This window comes from Monodelphis domestica, chromosome X (genome assembly GCF_027887165.1).
Source record: "Monodelphis domestica isolate mMonDom1 chromosome X, mMonDom1.pri, whole genome shotgun sequence".
NCBI lineage: Eukaryota > Metazoa > Chordata > Mammalia > Didelphimorphia > Didelphidae > Monodelphis > Monodelphis domestica.
This window is the reverse complement of record NC_077235.1, coordinates 44515735-44535137: the sequence shown is the minus strand read 5'-3', so window position 1 is coordinate 44535137 and position 19403 is coordinate 44515735. Positions and strand designations below refer to the sequence as shown.

Genomic DNA, 19403 nt, shown 5'->3' with positions numbered 1-19403 from the left:
CCAGAAAGCTAATGATGGAACAGACTTTCCTCCTCTCTCTCAGTAAAGAGATGGGAGACTGCTTTCATTAAGTGTCTCCTAACCTCAGTAGTGGTAGCTGTCTTTAATAGCTTTATTTAGCCTTTCTTTGTACTCAGGGAGGGTTCAGTGGATAGTGGTGGCATATTGAGGAAGGGTATGGGTCTAAAACCAAAAGTCATCAATAAAATAAACACATCACACGCGAACTTCAATATACTAGAAGCACACTGACCTGTGTTAGCAGATTTTAAGTGTTCATTCAGTCTGAGCTATCCGAGCAAATGAAGCGTAACCAATTCCCTCGATGGAATCTCATCATCCCAATGTTTCTTATGAAAACGGACCCTTAATCACAGGTATACGCAATCTGTGACTCACACTTACCTCATAGCCAATAATGGCGGTCTGATGCATGGAATCATTGACGGACTTCAGTAAGTCCAGCATTGCAATGAGAGCTTCCTGGAGCTGTTGGACACCTTCACAGTTGCCACTGTACTTGAGTAGCTCCTAGAGAGAGACATCAGGAAGCAAACTCTCAATGTTAACCTGATATAAACAATTCAAGAAAAGAAAGAGTTGGGTTTTCTTTTTTGTTTTGGTTTGGTTTTCCTCAGGATAATAAAGTTCTCCAATAGAGTTTAGAGAATATGGCGCTTGCTTTATCTGTCACCTCAGTGCCACAGTCAATACTTCTTTTCTAAAATGGGGCCTTAGGGTGAGGGAAGCAAAGGCCACGCAAAGCCCTGGGCTTTTGCAAAACTCAAGGTATCCAGTTAAGAGGCAAGAGCTGTGCACAAATGAGAGAAAAGTACTACTTGGGTGTGAATTCTAGCTCTGCCCTGTACCAGCTCTAGGGTACTCAATCCTTCTGAGCCTTGGTTTCCTCATCCATAAAATAGGCATATTAATATTTGCACCAGCTGCTCCACAGGGTCATTGGTCCAAGTATCTAAATATGCACAAACCTGGACCGATCCAGGATAAAAGAGCCCAAAGCTACAATAATACTCCAGGGGAATGCTATCTTTATCTTTTCCTGAGGTCGCCAAACAACCTCGCTTGTAGCATCTCCATCCCATTATGAGTCAGGGTTTGCATTTTTAATTTTTATGAATTCTTATTGAAGGCTACGCATCTCAGTCTCATAAAAACGCCAGGAAAACAACTCTTTGCATGGGTAATTAAATGGCTAAGACTACTCCAGATGTTCTCAGCTGGAAGGTGGCTTGAGGTTTATGCCAAAGGGGTTTTCTCAAGTGGGATGGGACTCAAGAAACTGGCATACCTTGGCCAATATCATTAAATGGTTCCATAAAAACGTAAAATTAGGAAAAACAATGTTGCAGGGGCCACTAAGGATCATATATCTGGAGTAAGCAATGCAGCAGTAAGCCGGCTCTGGGGAGTTCAACCCGCAAGGGCTGAAGCATGAGCTCAATGCCAAACATCTGATTAGCATTGCAGATACAACGATCAGCGACTCAAATGGCACCATGGAGAGGGGTTTCGAGATAATGTACCAATGATGCTGCTGTGAGCAGGGGTTGGTTGCAGCAACATTATGCGAGGTATAATAACAGAATAACGCTTCTATCGGAAAATCCTTTGTCCTTCATTTCAATCTTCCACCGTCTGACTCTGGCTAACCTTTCCAGGCTTATTTCATGTTTCTCTTCTTCACACATCCTCCATTCAAGGCAAAATGACCTGCTAGCTGCTATCTACAGACCTCAGTTTCTCTTTTCCACATCATCTCCATGCCTTTGAATGGGGGGAGGGGCTTCCACGTTTGTGAACTCCTTTTTAAAATATATTTTTATTTATTTTATTCAATATTTCCCAATTAAATGTAAAAAAAAATAACATTCCCCTTTTTAAATGTTGAGTTCCAATTCTTTCCCTCCCCTCCCACTGAGGTAAGCAATTAAACATGCAAAGTCATGCAAAACATATGTGTACTCCTTTCTAATAATCCCCGTCTCTCAGAAGCCTTCGACTCCCTTGAATCACAGCTTAGCAACCACAGCATAGTGGACAGAGTGCTAGAGTGAGACTCAGGAGACCTAGGTTCGAATCTCACCTCTAACACATAACTGGCTGTGTGGCTTTGGACAAGTCACTAATCCTCAGTTTCCTCACTTGTAAAATGAGATGGTCACATCCAATGACCTCTAAAGTCCCTTCCAGCAGGCTTTACATGTGGATTGTAATTTGAAGTCTCTCCCAGTTGCCCCCATTTGTCAGCACTCTCATAATCTTTAAGTTTTGTTATAATTACGTCTCTGTGGAGATCCTATCCCACCTCCCACTAGCAAATCATAAGCTCCTGGAGGGGGAGGATTTCTTTTCGTTTGCATCCTACCACCTAGCACAGTTCCTGGCACATACTTAATGCTTAATAAGTTGCTTATTACTTAGTACTTAAGAAAAATGTGTCCCAAAGAATTCAAATGAATGAAGCCAACTGACCCCAGTGGTGACTTAAAGCTAACACATCACGAGAAGTGCCTGGGATAGATGGGCACGGATGGGATGCAATCTGCACTGCTGGAGGGGAAACCAAAATCAACTTCCTGGCTATTTGGGGAATCCAACCTAACACAGTATGGTACCTGACTCAGCAAGTGCTTGAGTATACCCATTCCAAGCCCAGTAACGTGAGCTACCAAAACCTGTTGAGAGTCCCCCCACAGTTAATAAGCAACAAAATGCATCATGTGGATACCTTCAAAAGCAACTGGTATTTTGTCAGGCGTTGCACGGGTTTGAGCAGATAGGAGTCCAGACCAAGCTTATGTTCTAGTTTCTTTTGGCATTCCTGTGTCACAAAAAAACAAACAAACAGAAAGATGGGTGAATCTGAACTATGACCTGGACCCATAAAAATGCCACTTGCTAAATGATTAGTTCAGAAATGTCAATATCTGGTAAGCCTCAAACAGGAGAGGGAGAGGGGTGAGAGAGGGAGAGGGAGAGAGGGAAAGGGAGGGAGGGAGAGAGAGAGAGACAGGGAGAGAGAGAGACAGAGAGGGGAGAGAGGGAGGGAGAGAGAGAGAGAGAGAGAGAGAGAGAGAGAGAGAGAGAGAGAGAGAGAGAGGGGGGGGGGGGAGAGAGAGGGAGGGAGGAAGGGAGGGAGGAGGGAGGGAGAGAGAGAGCAGACGACATCCCAGATGGCATAAGATCTTAGTGTGTATAAGATAGTTTACAAAAGGCTGGAAATTGTCCCATTAATGTGGTAGAGGGAAGTCCCTAAATTCCACAGTCCTAAAAAGCAGTAGGTTTACTGAATAATTTATGCTTTAAAAGGGTACATTAGCCCAGAATTGGTATGTTAAAGAGATGTGTAAAAGGAAAAAGAAACATTTCGGGCAAGAAGGATGGAGTGCAGACTAAAGTGGAAGCATTTCCAAAGACGTGGACAAAGCAGATGAGCAGGGGCTGCACAGGCCATGAGGCTGGAAAAAATGAGTCGGAGGTGACAAGAAAACTGGTGGGATGGGCATAAAGGGCTTTTTCATAAAACAGGGAAACCCAACCCACAGCACTAGGCCAAGACTTCTTTTGGCTATTACCAGACTTGGCTTGGCTGAGGCCTTGGGTCCTGAGATTTGGTGATCTAGAAATAGGCAGATAGAATTTGGACTAGTTAGGGAGAGAAGTCTGTGGGCAGCTGGTGAAATAAGGTGAGTTGCAGGAATGGAGGAGAAAATGAGGCAATCAAAAAAGTGGAGTCCTCTTGGATATTTAGCACAGCATAGTAGACAGAGTGCTAGACTGAGAGTCAGGAAGACCTAGGTTCGAATCTCACTTCTAATATGCAACTGGCTGTGTGGCTTTGGGCAAGTCACTTATCCTCAGTTTCCTTACTTGTAAAATGAGATGGTCAGACCCAGTGGCCTCTAAAGTCCCTTCTAGCATGTTGTATATGATGTGCTTTACATGTGGATTAGGTCTAATAGCAAAATTCTGGGAAAGGTTAGCATCACTTATCCCTTCTCTAAAGAGAATAAAATAACACTCACAACGAAAAAGGCGCTCTCTGAGTATTGTCTCCAAAGCAGCTCGGATCTGGGCTTGTTCTGACAGTACGTCTCATATATCTGGAAATTGTTCCGCTGGGAGAGAAAGAAAATGCAATATTGTTGTTCTCCTACAAATGGATCGATCACTAGGCTAGACTGGCAGCACATGTGGAGACACATGAACACCTATGGAGAAATGGGCTCCTCTCTACTGCATCATGATGAACTTCTGACCCATTACTACCCATATGCCTTTGAATAAGTCCTTTTCTGTGCCTAGGCCTCAGTTTCCTCCTCTGTAAAATAAGGGTGGCTTGGGCTGAATGGCTTTGGAGGGCTCTGCCAGCTGGGTTCTAAGATATACTCAGCAAACATTTAGTAAATACCATCTATGCACTATGTACTCTGTTAAACACCCAGAAGTGGACAAATACTACAACTGAGGAACTTCGGCCCAACAATTTAACAGACTTGAAAAGGAAAGTGAAAAAATCATTCTCTGCACATATTTAGTGCATTGATCTGTCTTCCAGACACGCCTCTCTCCAACTACTCTGTGTTTAACAACTTTCTATATATTTCTATTTATTCTTCATATACTCTTACCCGGCATCACAGGTCTAGCTATGAAAAGTCTAGTTATTAAAGCTTCCAACTGCACCAAGACTTTTGAGACACCCTAGCTATGTCCTGGCTGTTTTTTCTCTATTAGAATCTAAACTCCTTAGAAGTAGACAATGTTAGGGGTAGCTACATAGCTGGGTGGAGTGAGAGCCAGGCCCAGAGATGGGAGGTTATGGGTTCAAATCTGGTCTCAGATACTTCCTAGCTGTATGACCCTGGGCAAGTCCCTTAACCCCCATTGCCAACCCTTACTGCTCACCTGCCTTAGAACCAATATTTAATATCGATTCTAAGACAGAAGGTAAGAGTTTTTGTTTGTTTCCCCAAAAAAGGCAACAGAGAGGAGCCATGGCACAGAGAAGAGAGCTCAATACTGCAAAGACTTGAGTTCAATTCCTGCCTATATGTAATGCACTACTAGGCAGTGAGCAGAAAAAGAAATAGAGGATAGTCTCTGTCCTTAAAGGGTGGATAGCCTAGTTAGAGGAATGAAAAATGTGCATAAAACTATAGACAACAATACAAGACAGATATCTACAGGCCTGATCAAGTTATTCTCCTAATCAAGAAACTTTTGTGGCTCCCCATTTCCTCTAGGCTCAAAGAGAATCTCCTCTGGCATTTAAAATACTTCCCAACTCGATCCTTTCCTCTCTTTTCAGGATTCTTGCACATGCCTCCCCTCTATAAACTGGCATTTCAGAGTGCTTGTCATTTGCAGCACTTCATCTCCTCTGTCATCTCAGCCTTTGCTGAGACGGTCCCCCAAGCCTGGAACATCCTTCTGGTTCATGTCTTCCACTTAAATCCTAGGCTTCCCCTGAGCACCACTTCCTCCCACAAACCTTTGCTGGCCCCAACCCAAGCCTACAGTTGCTACTTGTGTCCATTCTAAAGTTTCCTTGTCTCTCTCCATCTACATATCTTGTATATACTTGTGTCCATTTGTGCTAGCTCCTTCGTGAACATGGTAGATCTTTGAAGGTAAAGACTGCTCTCCCTTTTTTCTTCACGTCCCAAGTGGCTTCCCACAATGCCTGATGTATAGTAGGCACTTAATAAATACTTGCTGATTAAAGATGGCAAGTCTCAGAGAATTATGAAAGCAACTGGGGTGGAAGAGGTGGTCTGGGAGGACTTCATGGAAGAGGAAAGTCCTCTGTTCCATTTTGACGGAAGGGCAGAATAATTGAGATACATGATGGAAAAGGAGGGAGGAGGGGCAGCCCTCCAGGTTGCAAGAGGTAGACAAGAGGTTGCAGGCTGAGCAAAGCATACGATATGCTTTGGACACAGGATGTTGCTCAAAACACCGAACCACACTTTTGATGGCTTTCTGCGGTAACTGACTGTAGTGGCTATTCAGCTTGGAAAGCCATGGAAAACAGATTGTTTTCAGGGCTAGGTTTCCAAGAATGTACAAGTAAGGGGAAAGCTCTACTACAAGCCCTTGCCTCTGCTTTAACAAAGGGCAACACACCCACAATGGCTCATATGCAAACAGGGTTACATGTTTTCTAGGCTAACTAGGGTCTCCTCATATGGACTACAACTCAACACAGCAAGGCAAGAATATTCAAGCCTGGAAACCAGTTGGGCCTAAGAACTCCAAGTCAAGAACCCTGCTCTAAAGGATGACTCTCTGGGAGGGGAAAAATATACTGAACAAGAGTTTAACAAACCCTTTCCAGGAAACAGTATCCCACACGTTGTGGTGTTCGAATGCAGCTTTCCAGGCTCTGCAGAAAAATCCTGTGAAAAAGTTAGAGAGAAGATAAGATAACTCTTCCATTGGGTACACAAGAGAGAAAAAAATTCTATGAAGTAAGAATGTCTGATTTATCATTAACATACGTGTTATGGAATTCGTAGATTTCAGGCATGTTCCCAAAGAGAATATCCTTCCTGCCTCTTAGGGCAGGTGGCATGTACACTAGCATCGAAGGGTTGTCCATCTCTGCTCGGTAGCCCTGGCCAACCCGAAAACAGTCATCAGATTATTAAAACCAGATTTCACGCTGTCTAACAATTTTTGTCACCCTTTATTTACTAATATTGTTGGCATTATTATCCTTATTTAAATAGATGATGAAGCTGAGATTCAGAGGGATTGTGACTTTTTCAGAGTCATATAATTGCTAAGAGTCAATGGTAGGCTTTTGAACTTGAGTCTTTCTTAGCTCCAGGTCAGTGTTCTTTCCACAATATTATGCTCCCTGCTACATGCATGTGAATTCCATTAAGTGTCTTAAGTAACTTTCTACTAACATCCCTGTCTTGGTCTGTAATGTTGCCTATTATGACATATGCTGGTTGAACAGGTAAAGCCAGGCTCTTACTTTAGACTAAGTTTATTATATAAGAAAAAAGCTATTCCTTCAGAAGTAGAATGAATTGTCTTAGCTGGCAATTATGTCTTCTGGAAATATCACTGGACTTGGGGTTTAGACGACTTGGGCTCGAGTCTTACACAGTTCAATCATGACTTGGGTGAATCCTTTGAACTCTATGGGCTTTGAGTTTTCTCATCTGTGAAAATGGGGGCAATGATATTCCTTCACTACCTATTTTCAGGGTTGTGTGGGAGCAAAATGAACATATATAATATGATCATAATAAACCTGAAAGCACTAAAAATGTGGAATGTCATGTGACTGTTAGCACTTTTAGGTAGGAACTCTTCATCTTTTTGGAAATTGTATCCTCGACACCTGGTGTATAATGGGCTTTATCAAACGCTTGTTAGATTGGATTGCATTAGAGTTCAAAGTGGAAGAAACATCCTGTTGGCATACATCATGACAACTTAATCTAGCATGTGTATGAAGATGAAGATAGCCTTGCTAGAGTGCAGGGCTCCAAATAAAGAAGGACTCAACTTGAATCCTGCCCCAAAACACTTAGGAGCTCTGTGACCAAATCATCTGACTTTTCTGAGTATTAAACATCTCCTCAGGACTTATCTACAAAGTCAAACATGAGATAACAGTACCAGGAATACTAACTTCACTTGGTTGTTGTGAATACTACACGAGATAATGTATGCAAAAGCATTGAACATGGTATTCCAAAAGACTTGGTTCAATTTTAAGATTTAACCATTTAAGACTACACTGAGGGAAAACTAGGTGGCACAGTGGATAGAGCACCAGATCTGGAGTCAGGAGGTCCTGGGTTCAAATCTGAGCTCAGACACTTCCTAGCTGGGTGACCCTGGGCAAGTCATTTAACCTCCATTGCCTAACCCGTACCACTCTTCTGCCTTGGAGCCAATGCACAGTACTGACTCTAAGACACAAGGGGAAGGTTTAAAAACACTACACTGAGACTTCTGGGCAACCTTTACAAAGGTAAGCTATTACTTCAGATACTAGGGACAGGGATAGGAGGAGAGAGAGAAGTGACTGAAATATAATAATACTCACCATCAAGACAGAGAACAGTTCATCCACATACACCCTCTCGGTCTCTATTAGCTCATTTATGACATGGCTGGGGAAAAGGGGGAAACATGTTTAATTAATAGAAGCTCTATTTCTTTGGGACCTTAAGGTGTACAAAGGTAGGCAAGTCCATGAAAATACGATTGCCCAGTGCATCAGTCAGTAAAATGTAAATCAGCCAATCAAAGCTATCTAAAACAAAGAAGAACCAATTCAGATAAAATGGCTGCTAGGTCTTCTTGTCAAAGTGAGAAATGAAGTGCTTTTTAGCTCTAACGATAGTAACAATACTTCTAAGCTCAGCATTATGTTTGCTTAAGCTTCAAAGTCTCAAACCAAGTCAAACGATTTTTTAAAAATTCATCCTGGAGGGGGAAGTTGGGTGGCTCAGTGGATTGAAAGTCAGGCCTAGAGACAGGAGGTCCTGGGTTCAAATCTGACCTCAGACACTCTCTAGCTATGTGACCCTGGACAAGTCCCTTAACCCCATTGCCTGGCCCTCACCACTCTTCTGCCTTGGAGCCAATACATAGTATTGATTCCAAGATGGAAGGTGAGGGTTTAAAAAAAAGGTATCTTCTTCTATATAACATTCTATATCCATAGTCCCTCAACACTGCAAATAAGCCAGGGGAGGGGGGAAGGTATCTTCTTATATCTCTTCTCTGGGAACAAGCTCAGTCACGATAATTTCTGAAGATTCAATTTGGATTCTTTTGTTATTATTATTCCTTCTCCTTATACCATTGCAGTCATTGTGTGCCTTGTTCTCCTAGCTCTGGATCAGTTCACATAGATCTTTCTCTGCTCCTCTGTAGTCATCACTTCTTATAGCACAGTAATATTCCATTTTACTCATGTACCAGTTTGTTTAACCAATCCCCAATCAGTGTACATACACCCCCTTTGTTTCTAGTTCTTTGAGATCAAAGAAAATACTACTATAAATATCTTAGTGTATATGGGATCTTTCTTTTTGTCACTGACATCCTTGGGGTATGTGACTCTCCATGGGATCCTTGAGTCAAAGGTCGTGGATATTTAAGCCACTTTCTCCGCATAATTCCAAATCCCTTTCCAGAATGGATAGACTAACTCATAGCTCCACTGGATGCATCAGAGTGGCCAACTTTCTACAACTCATCGAACTCTTTTTTTTGGCATTACCAATTTATGTAAAAACTTTTCAAAAGAAGTTAAAGATAAACATAAAGGGACCGCCTATACCAAAATGTCCATAGTAATATTCTTTGAAGTTGCAAAGAACTAGAAACAACAGAGACGACTTCCACTGATCGATTGATCGATAGCTAAAAAAGTAGACTGGCAAAAGCATTGTGTAATTTAAAATTGTTTAAGTAGTTTAAGCTAACTTAAAACATAAAGAAACACATGAATTTTTAAAACACAATGAAATAATTGTTGTTGTTCAGTCATTTTAGTAACATCAAAGTTTTTGTGACCCCATTTGAGGTTTTCTTGGCAAAGAAGTAGTTACCATTTCCTTCTCCAGCTCATTTGATGGGTGAGGAAACTGAGGCAGACAAGGTTAAATGATTCACACAGCAAGACACGAGATTTGAACTCAGGTCTTCCTAACTCCAGGCCCATTATTCTACCCACTCTACCTCCCAGTTATCCCTAATGAAATAAATATTGTGCTACAAAAAAGTAGTGAAGATGAAGAACTAAGAGAAACATAAGAAGATTTGTGTCAACTGATGTTGAATGAAATGACCAAAATCAGGAAAACAATATCTACAATGACTATAACAATGTACATCCCTCCTGTTAAAGAGAGAGGGACCTAAGAGTATGGACTATTGCCTATATTATCAGATAAAGTTGATGTATTGGTTAGTTGGTTTTGATTGCTTTTTTTTTCCTTTGTCACCAGGATAACTGCCCTGGGAGGGGAAGAGGAAGGCATAAATGCAGAAATGTCTCTGGGGGGTTTTAAAGGCATCAATAAAACTTTTTAAAAATTTAAGCACTTAAAAATGCACTGGGAAAAATATCACAGCAATACCAAAGTTTTCTGGACAGCAGAATTGTTTTTCCTATATTTATAACTCCCAGAGAGGCAATACAATACAATGGCTAGAGGCCTGGCCAGCTCCATGATGATAAATGTTTAACAACATGTGAATTTAATCCAATTTATTAACACTTTCACCATCACTTTCCAAAGTCTAGACTAGTGATGTCAAACTCAAATAGAAAAAGGAGCTATTAGAGCACTCGTAAGTATCCCTGCTGGCCACATATTGACTTAGTTTTCAAAGGTAACGTCATTTGTGCTTTACTGTATTTTTATTTATTTTGTTAAATATGTCCCAATTACATTTCAATCTGGTTCAGGCTGTACTCGGGAACATTGGCACTGTGGGCCATGAGCTGCATCTTTGACATCTTTGGTCTAGATAATCAACAGAATAATCAATCAAGCCCTGATTTGTAGCATTTACCAATTTCCAAAGTATAAATGCTCACACCAAAATTTTTTAGCAGTCAACTGTCACCAGCCAGCATGAACCTTCAAACCCGGGAGTCCTGGGTTCAAAACCTATCTCTGATACATACTATCCGTATGACCAAAGGCAAGTTACTCAGCCTCTTAAGTTTTTAAGGCAACTGGCTAAGAGTTATGGGTTAGACAGGGGTAGCTAAGCCGTATCAGAGGATGGAGTTTCCTCTAATAGTGACGTCCATCATCTGTAAGGACTACAAAAAATGTATGATCTTTACTCTCTTACCATTTCAATGAGTCTTTTAAACACATTGCCCTCCCTGTCCCCCATCTCGATCACCTGAGAATTTTCGGTGACATCCAATGAACAGTTCCTCTGCCTGCCTTAGAAACGTGCCAGAAATCAGCAGCGGCAGATCCTTACTGAAAATTCATTTTCAAGGGAGCAAGAAATGAAATCTTTTTCTCTGCCTAGCATGAATTATACTTTAATGTAATTTCTGACTCTGACCCTTGGAGGACTTCGAAGTACCTTTAGGCTAATGCTCTCTTGAGGCTTAAAAAACATACTAGCTGTGTGACCTTGGCCAAATCATTTTTACCTCTCTGAGACTCAGTTTCCTCATCTGTAAAATGGAGATAGTAATGTAATATTATCAAACTGACAGGGAAATGAAGATCAAGGAAATAGTATTTGCAAAGGGCTCCTTAAACCTTAAAGCAGAAAGAATTTAAGACCAAGCAAGAGATAGAGAATATTACCAACTGTAAAATGAATAATTTGATTACATTAAACTAAAAAGTTTTTGTACAAACAAAACCAATGCCATCAAAATTAGAAGGGAAGCAATAAATTGGGGGGAAATCTTTATAACAAAAACCTCTGACAAAGGTCTAATTTCTCAAATTTATAAGGAGCTAAATCAATTGTACAAAAAAATCAAGCCATTTCCCAATTGATAAATGGGTAAGGGATATGAATAGGCCATTTGCAGATAAAGAAATCAAAACTATCAATAAGCACATGAAAAAGTGCTCTAAATCTCCTATAATCAGAGAGATGCAAATCAAAACAACTCTGAGGTATCACCTCACACCTAGCAGATTGACCAATATGGCAGCAAAGGAAAATAATAAATGTTAGAAGGGATATGGCAAAATTGGGACACTAATGCATTGCTGGTGGAGTTGTGAATTGATCCAACCATTCTGGAAGGCAATTTGGAACTATGACCAAAGGGCACTAAAAGACTGTCTGCCCTTTGATCCAGCCATAACACTGCTGGATTTGTACCCCGAAGATATAATAAGGACAAAGACTTGTACAAGAATATTCATAGCTGCGCTCTTTGTGGTGGCCAAAAAATGGAAAATGAGGGGATGCCCTTCAATTGGGGAATGGCTGAACAAATTGTGGTATCTGTGGGTGATGGAATACCATTGTGCTCAAAGGAATAATGAACTGGAGGAATTCCATGGGAACTGGAACAACCTCTAAGAATTAATGCGGAGTGAGAGGAGCAGAACCAGGAGAACATTGTACACAGAGACTGATATACTGTGGCACAATCGAATGTAATGAACTTCTCTACTCTCAGCAATGCAATGACCCAGGACAGTTCTGAGGGACTTATGAGAAAGATGCTATCCACATCCTGAGAAAGAACTGTGGGAGCAGAAATGTAGAAGAAAAACAACTGCTTGGTAACATGGTTCAATAGAGATATGATTGGGGATCTTGACTAAATGATCATCACTCTATCGCAAATATTAATAATATGGAAATAGGTTTTGAACAATGACATATGTAAAATCCAGTGGAATTGTTCATCAGCTCTGGAGGGGGGATGGGAGGAGGGAGGAACGAGGAGGGGAGAGAAAGAACATGAATCATGTAACCATGGAAACATATTCTAAATTAATTAATTAAACATTTTTTTAAAAAGAAACCTTAAAGCATCATAGAAATAAGAGCTTTTATTACTATTATAATTAGCAAAATGCCTTTATAATCTTATCCTAGGATACTGGTATAACATTATGAATACAAATGAAACAACAATTATTGCAGGGTGTGCAAAATAATATCCCCTTCTGTTTTTGGTGCACTTAAAGATTTGCACAGTGCTTTCAGGCACTCCACGTCATGGGATTCCCCATAACATCCCTCCCTGTAAGATGGCTAGGGACTGTATGTTTCCCCTTTTTACAGAGAGGAAAACAGAATCTTAAATGGGGGAAATGATTTGTCCAAATTCCTCATATAATCCCATAAATGAGAATGTTGGAATGAAAAATTCTGTTCTTCACTATCCATATTCAGAGGAAGAACTCTGGGAGTAGAAACAGAAGAAAAACAACTGCTGGATCACATGGTTCGAGGGGGATATGATTGGGGATACAGACTTTAAATGACCACCCTTGTGCAAATATCTATAATATGGAAATAGGTCTTGATCAATGACACCTGTAAAATCCAGTGGAATTGCTCATTGGCTACGGGGAGGGAGCGGGGGAGATGGGAGGGTAGGGAAGGGAAAGAACATGAATGTTATAACCATGGAAAAATATTCTAACTTAACTGATTAAATAAAATCTTCTAAAGGGAAAAAAAGAGAGATTCTGTTCTTCAATTGTGTGGTGTTCTCTCTCTTTGTCTGTCTCTGTCTCTCTCTCTTCCCCTCCCCCCTCTCTCCTTTCCTCTCTCTTTGTCTCTATCTCTGTATCTCTCTGTCTCTGTCTCTCTTCCTCTCTCTCTCTCTCTCTCTCTCTCTCTCTCTCTCTCTCTCTCTCTCTCTCTCTCTCTCTCTCTCTGCCTCATTCTCTCTTTATACAATAACCAACTATGCCAAACACATTGTAACTGACTGTCTTGTGAACCCAAGTTTTAGATTTAGAACCACGAACATGACTATAATTGACATTCTGACTCAAATCAGTAAATTTAAGGCTAGGATCAAATGAGGTCATTATAAACATTTAGCACAGTGCTTGGCGCAAAATAAGCACTAAAGCTCTTATTGCTAGCTAATACCTACTAGAACCCTCCCCGCTCCAATTTTAAAAAGAATGATTCAACAAAAGCCCTCTAGGAAGTACCCAAGCGAGGATTCAGATTTAGATTCTCTCCCTTCCAGTCCAATGGTAGTTACGCCATATTGTCTCGCAACCGCAAGTCTGTTGAAGTGTGAATTAAAAGGGTGGGCCAAGGCAGAAAGAAGATACCTTTTAAGCACATCCAAGTTGGCCTCGCTGTCCGAAATAATGTACTGCAAGGAATTTCTCTTCTCTTGGTAATCATGCATCACTTCAATCTGGAAGACATTTGAAAGCAACACAAATCAGCTTTAAAGGCAAAGCAGCTTAGCTGCTGAAGAATCACAGGAGCTTCACTCATTTCCTATTAGGTCTTAGCCCGAGACAACAACATCCATTTTAACGATCTTCCTGCCTAATCAGAGGTTGTGAAATATCAAAAGTCGGCAATTCCATGAAGCCATGTTTAAGAGTGGCAACCCAACATCCTGTGATTCCACAGTCCATTTCAGAAGGTTCCGCACATGATCTCCCTTCCCAGGCCCCTTCTATAATGACAGAAAGTTAAACGGCATGCCCACGGTCAAGCAGCCAGTAAGTGTCAGAAGTGAGATTTGAACTCTTGGCTCTAAAATGTATTATCAATGATTCTTACTTTTCGTGAGTTCTGAGGTTTTCGGGACTTCTTCCCAGGAAGAGAGATATCAAAGGAGAATTTCAAAGGAGGATTAAAGTCCATCCCTTCAACAGAAATAAAGAAAATGTGAGAATCACTCATTCGACTTCCATGTGCATCCTGCTTCAAAGGTAACAGCCAGAATTAGTGAAATAAAGAGGAATTTTGAGGGTTTGGGCTCGATTCTGCAGGGAGACGGGAACTCGCAGCTTAAGCATGCCACTGGGTAGCTGTAGCAGGGTGGGAATGTCACATCATAATAGTCCAACATCTCAGAGGCTTTTAAAATGCTGACCAATCAGGAATCACCCTCACACAAACTCGATCTGCAGAAGAGCTTCCACAATTATTAGGACCATCTTTAAAACAATTTGGCAATGGCAAGGAGATTGAATAACCAGACCAAATACTCCCAAATGACCAGAGCTTGGGCCAGCCAAGGCTGGATTCTAGAAATTTTCTATTCCCAGGTGTAAGTGCTAAGTCTAGTACTCAAGGACGGAACACATCTGAGTCCTTAAAAATGGTGTGGCAGCTGGGTAGCTCAGTGCATTGAGAGCTAGGCCCAGAGATGGGAGGTCCTGGGTTCAAATCTGGCCTCAGATACTTCCTAGCTGTGTGACCCTGGGCAAGTCACTTAACAACTCATTGCCTAGCCCTTCCCATTCTTCTGCCGTGGAATCAATACATAGTAGTAATTCTAAGACAGAAGGCAAGGGTTTTAAAAAATGGAAAATTCTGGGATGGTTGTATTCTCTGGGTGCCATAACTCACTATATCCATTAAAAGGTCAAGTCTTGGGATTTTCTCCAAAGCAGAAATTCTCTCTGCCATTTCCGATGATAACTCATTATGATGTAGGAGATATGTTCTAAGGGATTATCTAAGGTCCACAGACATTGAGCGAGGTGCCCAGGGTCATACAACTAATAAACATCTGAAGTAGAATTTGAACCAAGGTCTCCTAATTCCAAGTATACCAATCTTTCCACTGTATGACATTAGCTGCATGAATATGTAATGGATCTGTGATCTCATCTGCAATTGGGATTCACCATATGCAAGTTCCCTCCATATTGCAGACCACAATCCATCAGTAACCACGTACATGTCTCCAAGGCAGTTACATGAGACCCAGAGTTTAGATGACCCTCTCTATTACCTCATTTGGTGATCTCATCAATTGCCCTGGATTTGTCATCTCCATGAAGACGATTTTCAGAACTCTTTCTCCAACCTTAACCTCTCCCCTGATCTCCAGCGGTCTACTGGACGTCTTAAACTAGACTTCCCCACATGCATTTAAAGCTTTCCCCAAAGCTCTCCCATCTTCTGAACTTCCTGTTACCATCTAAGCAGCAGCATTCTCCAAGGAACCCAGGCTCACAACGTAAGCATTACCCTTGATTCCTCACTCTCAGTTCTCCAGTATGGCGCCACATCTTGTTGGCTCTACCTTTATGACAGCCCTTAGCTCTCTCCTCTGACAGAGATGCCAACCACGTACAGGCCCTCATCATTTTGTGCCTAGACTACTGCAATAGCAAGTGGTCTCCCAACTCCAGTTCATTCTCCATTTATCTGCAAAAGAAGTCTTCTCGAAGGCCAGGCCTGATCATGTCACTCACCTAGTCAATAAACTTCAGAAGTTCCCTATTATGTCCTTTTAGCTCTTCCCAACATGGCCTCTTCTTGGCCCGCCAAGCTTCTTCCATTTTACTCTCTTCCATATACTCTGGGATCCATAATCACTGGCTTTCTTGCGGGTTTTTGGCCGAAATCACTCTACCTTCCAACTCCATACCTCCATGCCTGGAATGTTCCCTCTATCCAGCTCCTCAGCTCCCTGGCTTCCTTCAAGTTTCAGCTAAAAATTCAATCCTTCTGCAAGAAGCCTTTCCAGGCTCTCCTAGAAGGTGGTGCCTTCCTTTTAAGAGTCTTTCTCATTCCTCCTACACGTATCTCATTTGTACATAGATATTTTCTTCCCTTAAACGATTAACTCTTAGGGACTGTTTTGGACACTTAATAAATGCTTGTTGACTGACTAATTATCTTGACCGGGACTACACAAGCTAATGTGTCCAAGTCCAAATTTGAACCCAGGACTTCCTATCTCCAAACCCAACACTCTCCCTACTACATCAAATTGTCTTTATTCTCTTTATTTAAAGAATTATACTTATTTGTAATACAAACTAATTACTTAGAGAGGATAGATAAATGGGCCTTGCTCTAAGAAAGCCCGACAAATTCAAAAGCACAACAAAGACAAATTAGAGAATAATTATCAATATTAAATATGATCCTTCAGCAATATGCTCAAAAGTGATTCCCGTGAAAGAAATCTAATGTATCCACAAGGAACTCTTTTCTTATGTAAAACAAGTTATGTCCAAACAATCCTTAACTCCATTCATGCCCCCCCCCCACTGGTAAGATGCTCCCAGAATTCAATGTAAATAGATTCTGCCCAATGTCGAATAGCCCTGAATCAACCAGATGGTTGTGTTTGGGGTCACTCATTTGTTTATACAGAATTGGTTCAATCAATTAACTCTCTGTGGTTTTGCATAGACACTGCCTAATGCTGCCCAGAATTCTTTAAAAAGTCTTCATTTGGGTAAGGAACTCTGTCTATTTTAAGTCTCATTTCCACCTCCATAAAGTAGTAAAATGCAAAAAAAAAAAGTCCACAAAAATAATAAACATTTCTATACTCTCCCAGTAAGAACCCAAAGAAACCAAAAGCACCTTGGGTATTAAGAAGTTAAACTACAAGAAATATCAATAATATGGAAATAGGCCTTGAACAGTGACCCATGTAAAACCCAAAGGAATTGTGTGTCGGCTATGGGACGGGGTGGGAGGAGGGGAGGGAAAGAACACGAATCTTGTAACCACAGAAAAATATTCTTAATGAATTAAAAATTTCCAAAAATCTAAAAAAAAGACATTAAATTACAAATACTTTATGCATTTTCATTGAGTCACATGAACGACCTTAACAAAGACAACTCTCAAATGATTTTGATAGATTTTGCTTGGCTGTTTGCAATGGATTTTGTTTTTCTTGCTTTCTCATTGCAGGGTAGAAGGAGAGGTGAGAGAAAATTCAGAGCTGAAAATAAAACTGATTTTTGAAAGATTAAATAAAAGAATCTCTCCCTCAAAAATGAAACAAAGGCAGAACTGAACAAATGAAGGGACGGCTCCTGCTCATGGGGAGGGAAAACAAATCAAGTTAAAATGCCCAAGCTAACTTGTAGGTATAATAATAGCTAATATTTACATAGTATTTTCAGTTTTTGTTAAGCATTCTCCATATTTTATTTCACTTAATTCTTGTAATAACACTAGGGGGTAGGAGTTATTTTTATCCCATTTTCTAGGTGAGGGAACTGAGGCCAAAAAAGGTTAAGTGATTTGTCCATAGATACAAAGCTCAGATGTAACTGAGGCAGGACTTGAATTCAGATCTTTTTACCCACCTCTAAGTCAAGTGTACTATTCACTATACCATTTAACTGTCTCATGCAATACCTATCAAAACACCAATAGGCCTTAATCCTACCATTTGCTGACAGTATGAATTTTTTAAAAACTCATCAGTTGAGCATGAAAAACCACGTCTCTCATTTTTCAGATTTAGAGAGGAAGAGAAAGGTGATAGAATATTTCCTCAAGTTTCTGAATATCAACTATTAAGGGAATAAAAAACACATAAAATAATTGCATTGTTTGCTTATTAAGTAGTTATTTGGTGTCTAAAATGAGATTTCTCACCTGGCATAATGGATAAAGTTAGCCTTAGAATAGGGAAGAATTGAATTCAAGACCCACCTCTGACATATACTGACTGTGTGGCCCTGAACAAGTCACTTAAATTCTTGGTGACCCCAGGCAAGTCTCTAAGAATTCCAGGGCACGGCATGGCCCAGTCTGCATTGGGAAAGAGAATTTCTTCACAGAAGCACTCAACGGTAATAAAATCACAGGTTTAGTTCCCTCAGAATGTGCTAGCCACCAAAGGAGCTAAGCAGGCACCTAAGATGGAGTCCATGCCCTCAAGAAAACTGCAGTGAAGTGGGCGAGCTGAGGCATTGAGACAAATAGTCGTAATGCACGGTGCTCTATACGAACACCTACTTTAGTAGGGGCCATAAAAAGCAGGTATCATAAAAGGACACCTTTAGCAAGGGTAAAATCAGAGATGGCTTCATGGAGAAGGTAGAAGGAGAGGGGCAGCTCCTGTGTTGGCAAAGACGTGGTACCCGTGCAGAGCTGGCACTCAAGGAGCTGCTCCATTCTCCTTCTTCCCAGTGCTGGAGGCCATTTTTTGCAGGCCTTGTTCCTCTGTCCAGCCCCCAAAGCAAGCACTTCCTCCCTCAGCTCTCTCCAGTAATGGGGGGCTCACAGACAGTTTGTATTTGCCCTCTGGGCACTCAAAAGGTTCACCAACACTGTACAGGCCCCCATTATCTCAAGAGGGTTTTACCCAGTTCTTTTACTTACCTATAAATTCTGCACTGAGCGCAGAACCAGGATTTGTTTCTCCTACTGGTATAATATGGGCTATTCTTGTCCATTGCTTGATTTGAGAGTCACATAATGCTGTATATTGCTATAGAGCTGGCCTGAACTTGATTGAAATACCAGGAAGTCAGTATGGCTGTAGTGTGGAACATGGGAATCGTTTGATTTCAAAAACAAATAATGATGGAGAAATCCACTTAGGAAAGTACAGCCTGTGTTGAATCAACGGCCTCCTTTGTGGTAGACACCGGAGGTCACCTTTATTAAAGCAAATATATATTCTGCTTCTTCCATTCCACCCCAGCCAACAAACTATGCAGTCATTTTCCATGTTCCTTCTACCCTTAATAGCTGATATTCAGACACTTAAAGTCTATTTCTGGCTTCCTGTTAACACAAGGTACATTCTCCTTTTGACTTCTTCAAAGAAAGCCTAACCTTGTGGCTAAAATGCTGAGCGTAGTGGCACAAGGACCTGGATTCAAATTCTGCCTTGAACCAAGGAAGCATGCATAAGCTATTTATAACTTCTCTAAGCCTTGGGTAACTCTCAAAGACTTATCTGCCAAGCT

General features: G+C 41.0%; 1 protein-coding gene across 5 annotated transcripts in view; it reads right to left on the bottom strand.

The window, feature by feature from the left end:
• MCF2 (MCF.2 cell line derived transforming sequence) overlaps positions 1-19403 on the bottom strand; it is a 137694-nt gene that overhangs the window by 25871 nt on the left and 92420 nt on the right. For all 5 annotated transcript variants that reach the window (XM_056809622.1, XM_056809627.1, XM_056809623.1 and 2 more), the window contains 8 exons: positions 14275-14360; positions 13809-13897; positions 8096-8162; positions 6525-6640; positions 6353-6422; positions 4047-4139; positions 2750-2842; positions 406-531 (listed from right to left, as the gene is read on the bottom strand). In XM_056809622.1, the coding sequence (XP_056665600.1) occupies positions 406-531; positions 2750-2842; positions 4047-4139; positions 6353-6422; positions 6525-6640; positions 8096-8162; positions 13809-13897; positions 14275-14360 (740 nt within the window). The remainder of the gene's footprint in view (positions 1-405; positions 532-2749; positions 2843-4046; positions 4140-6352; positions 6423-6524; positions 6641-8095; positions 8163-13808; positions 13898-14274; positions 14361-19403) is intronic.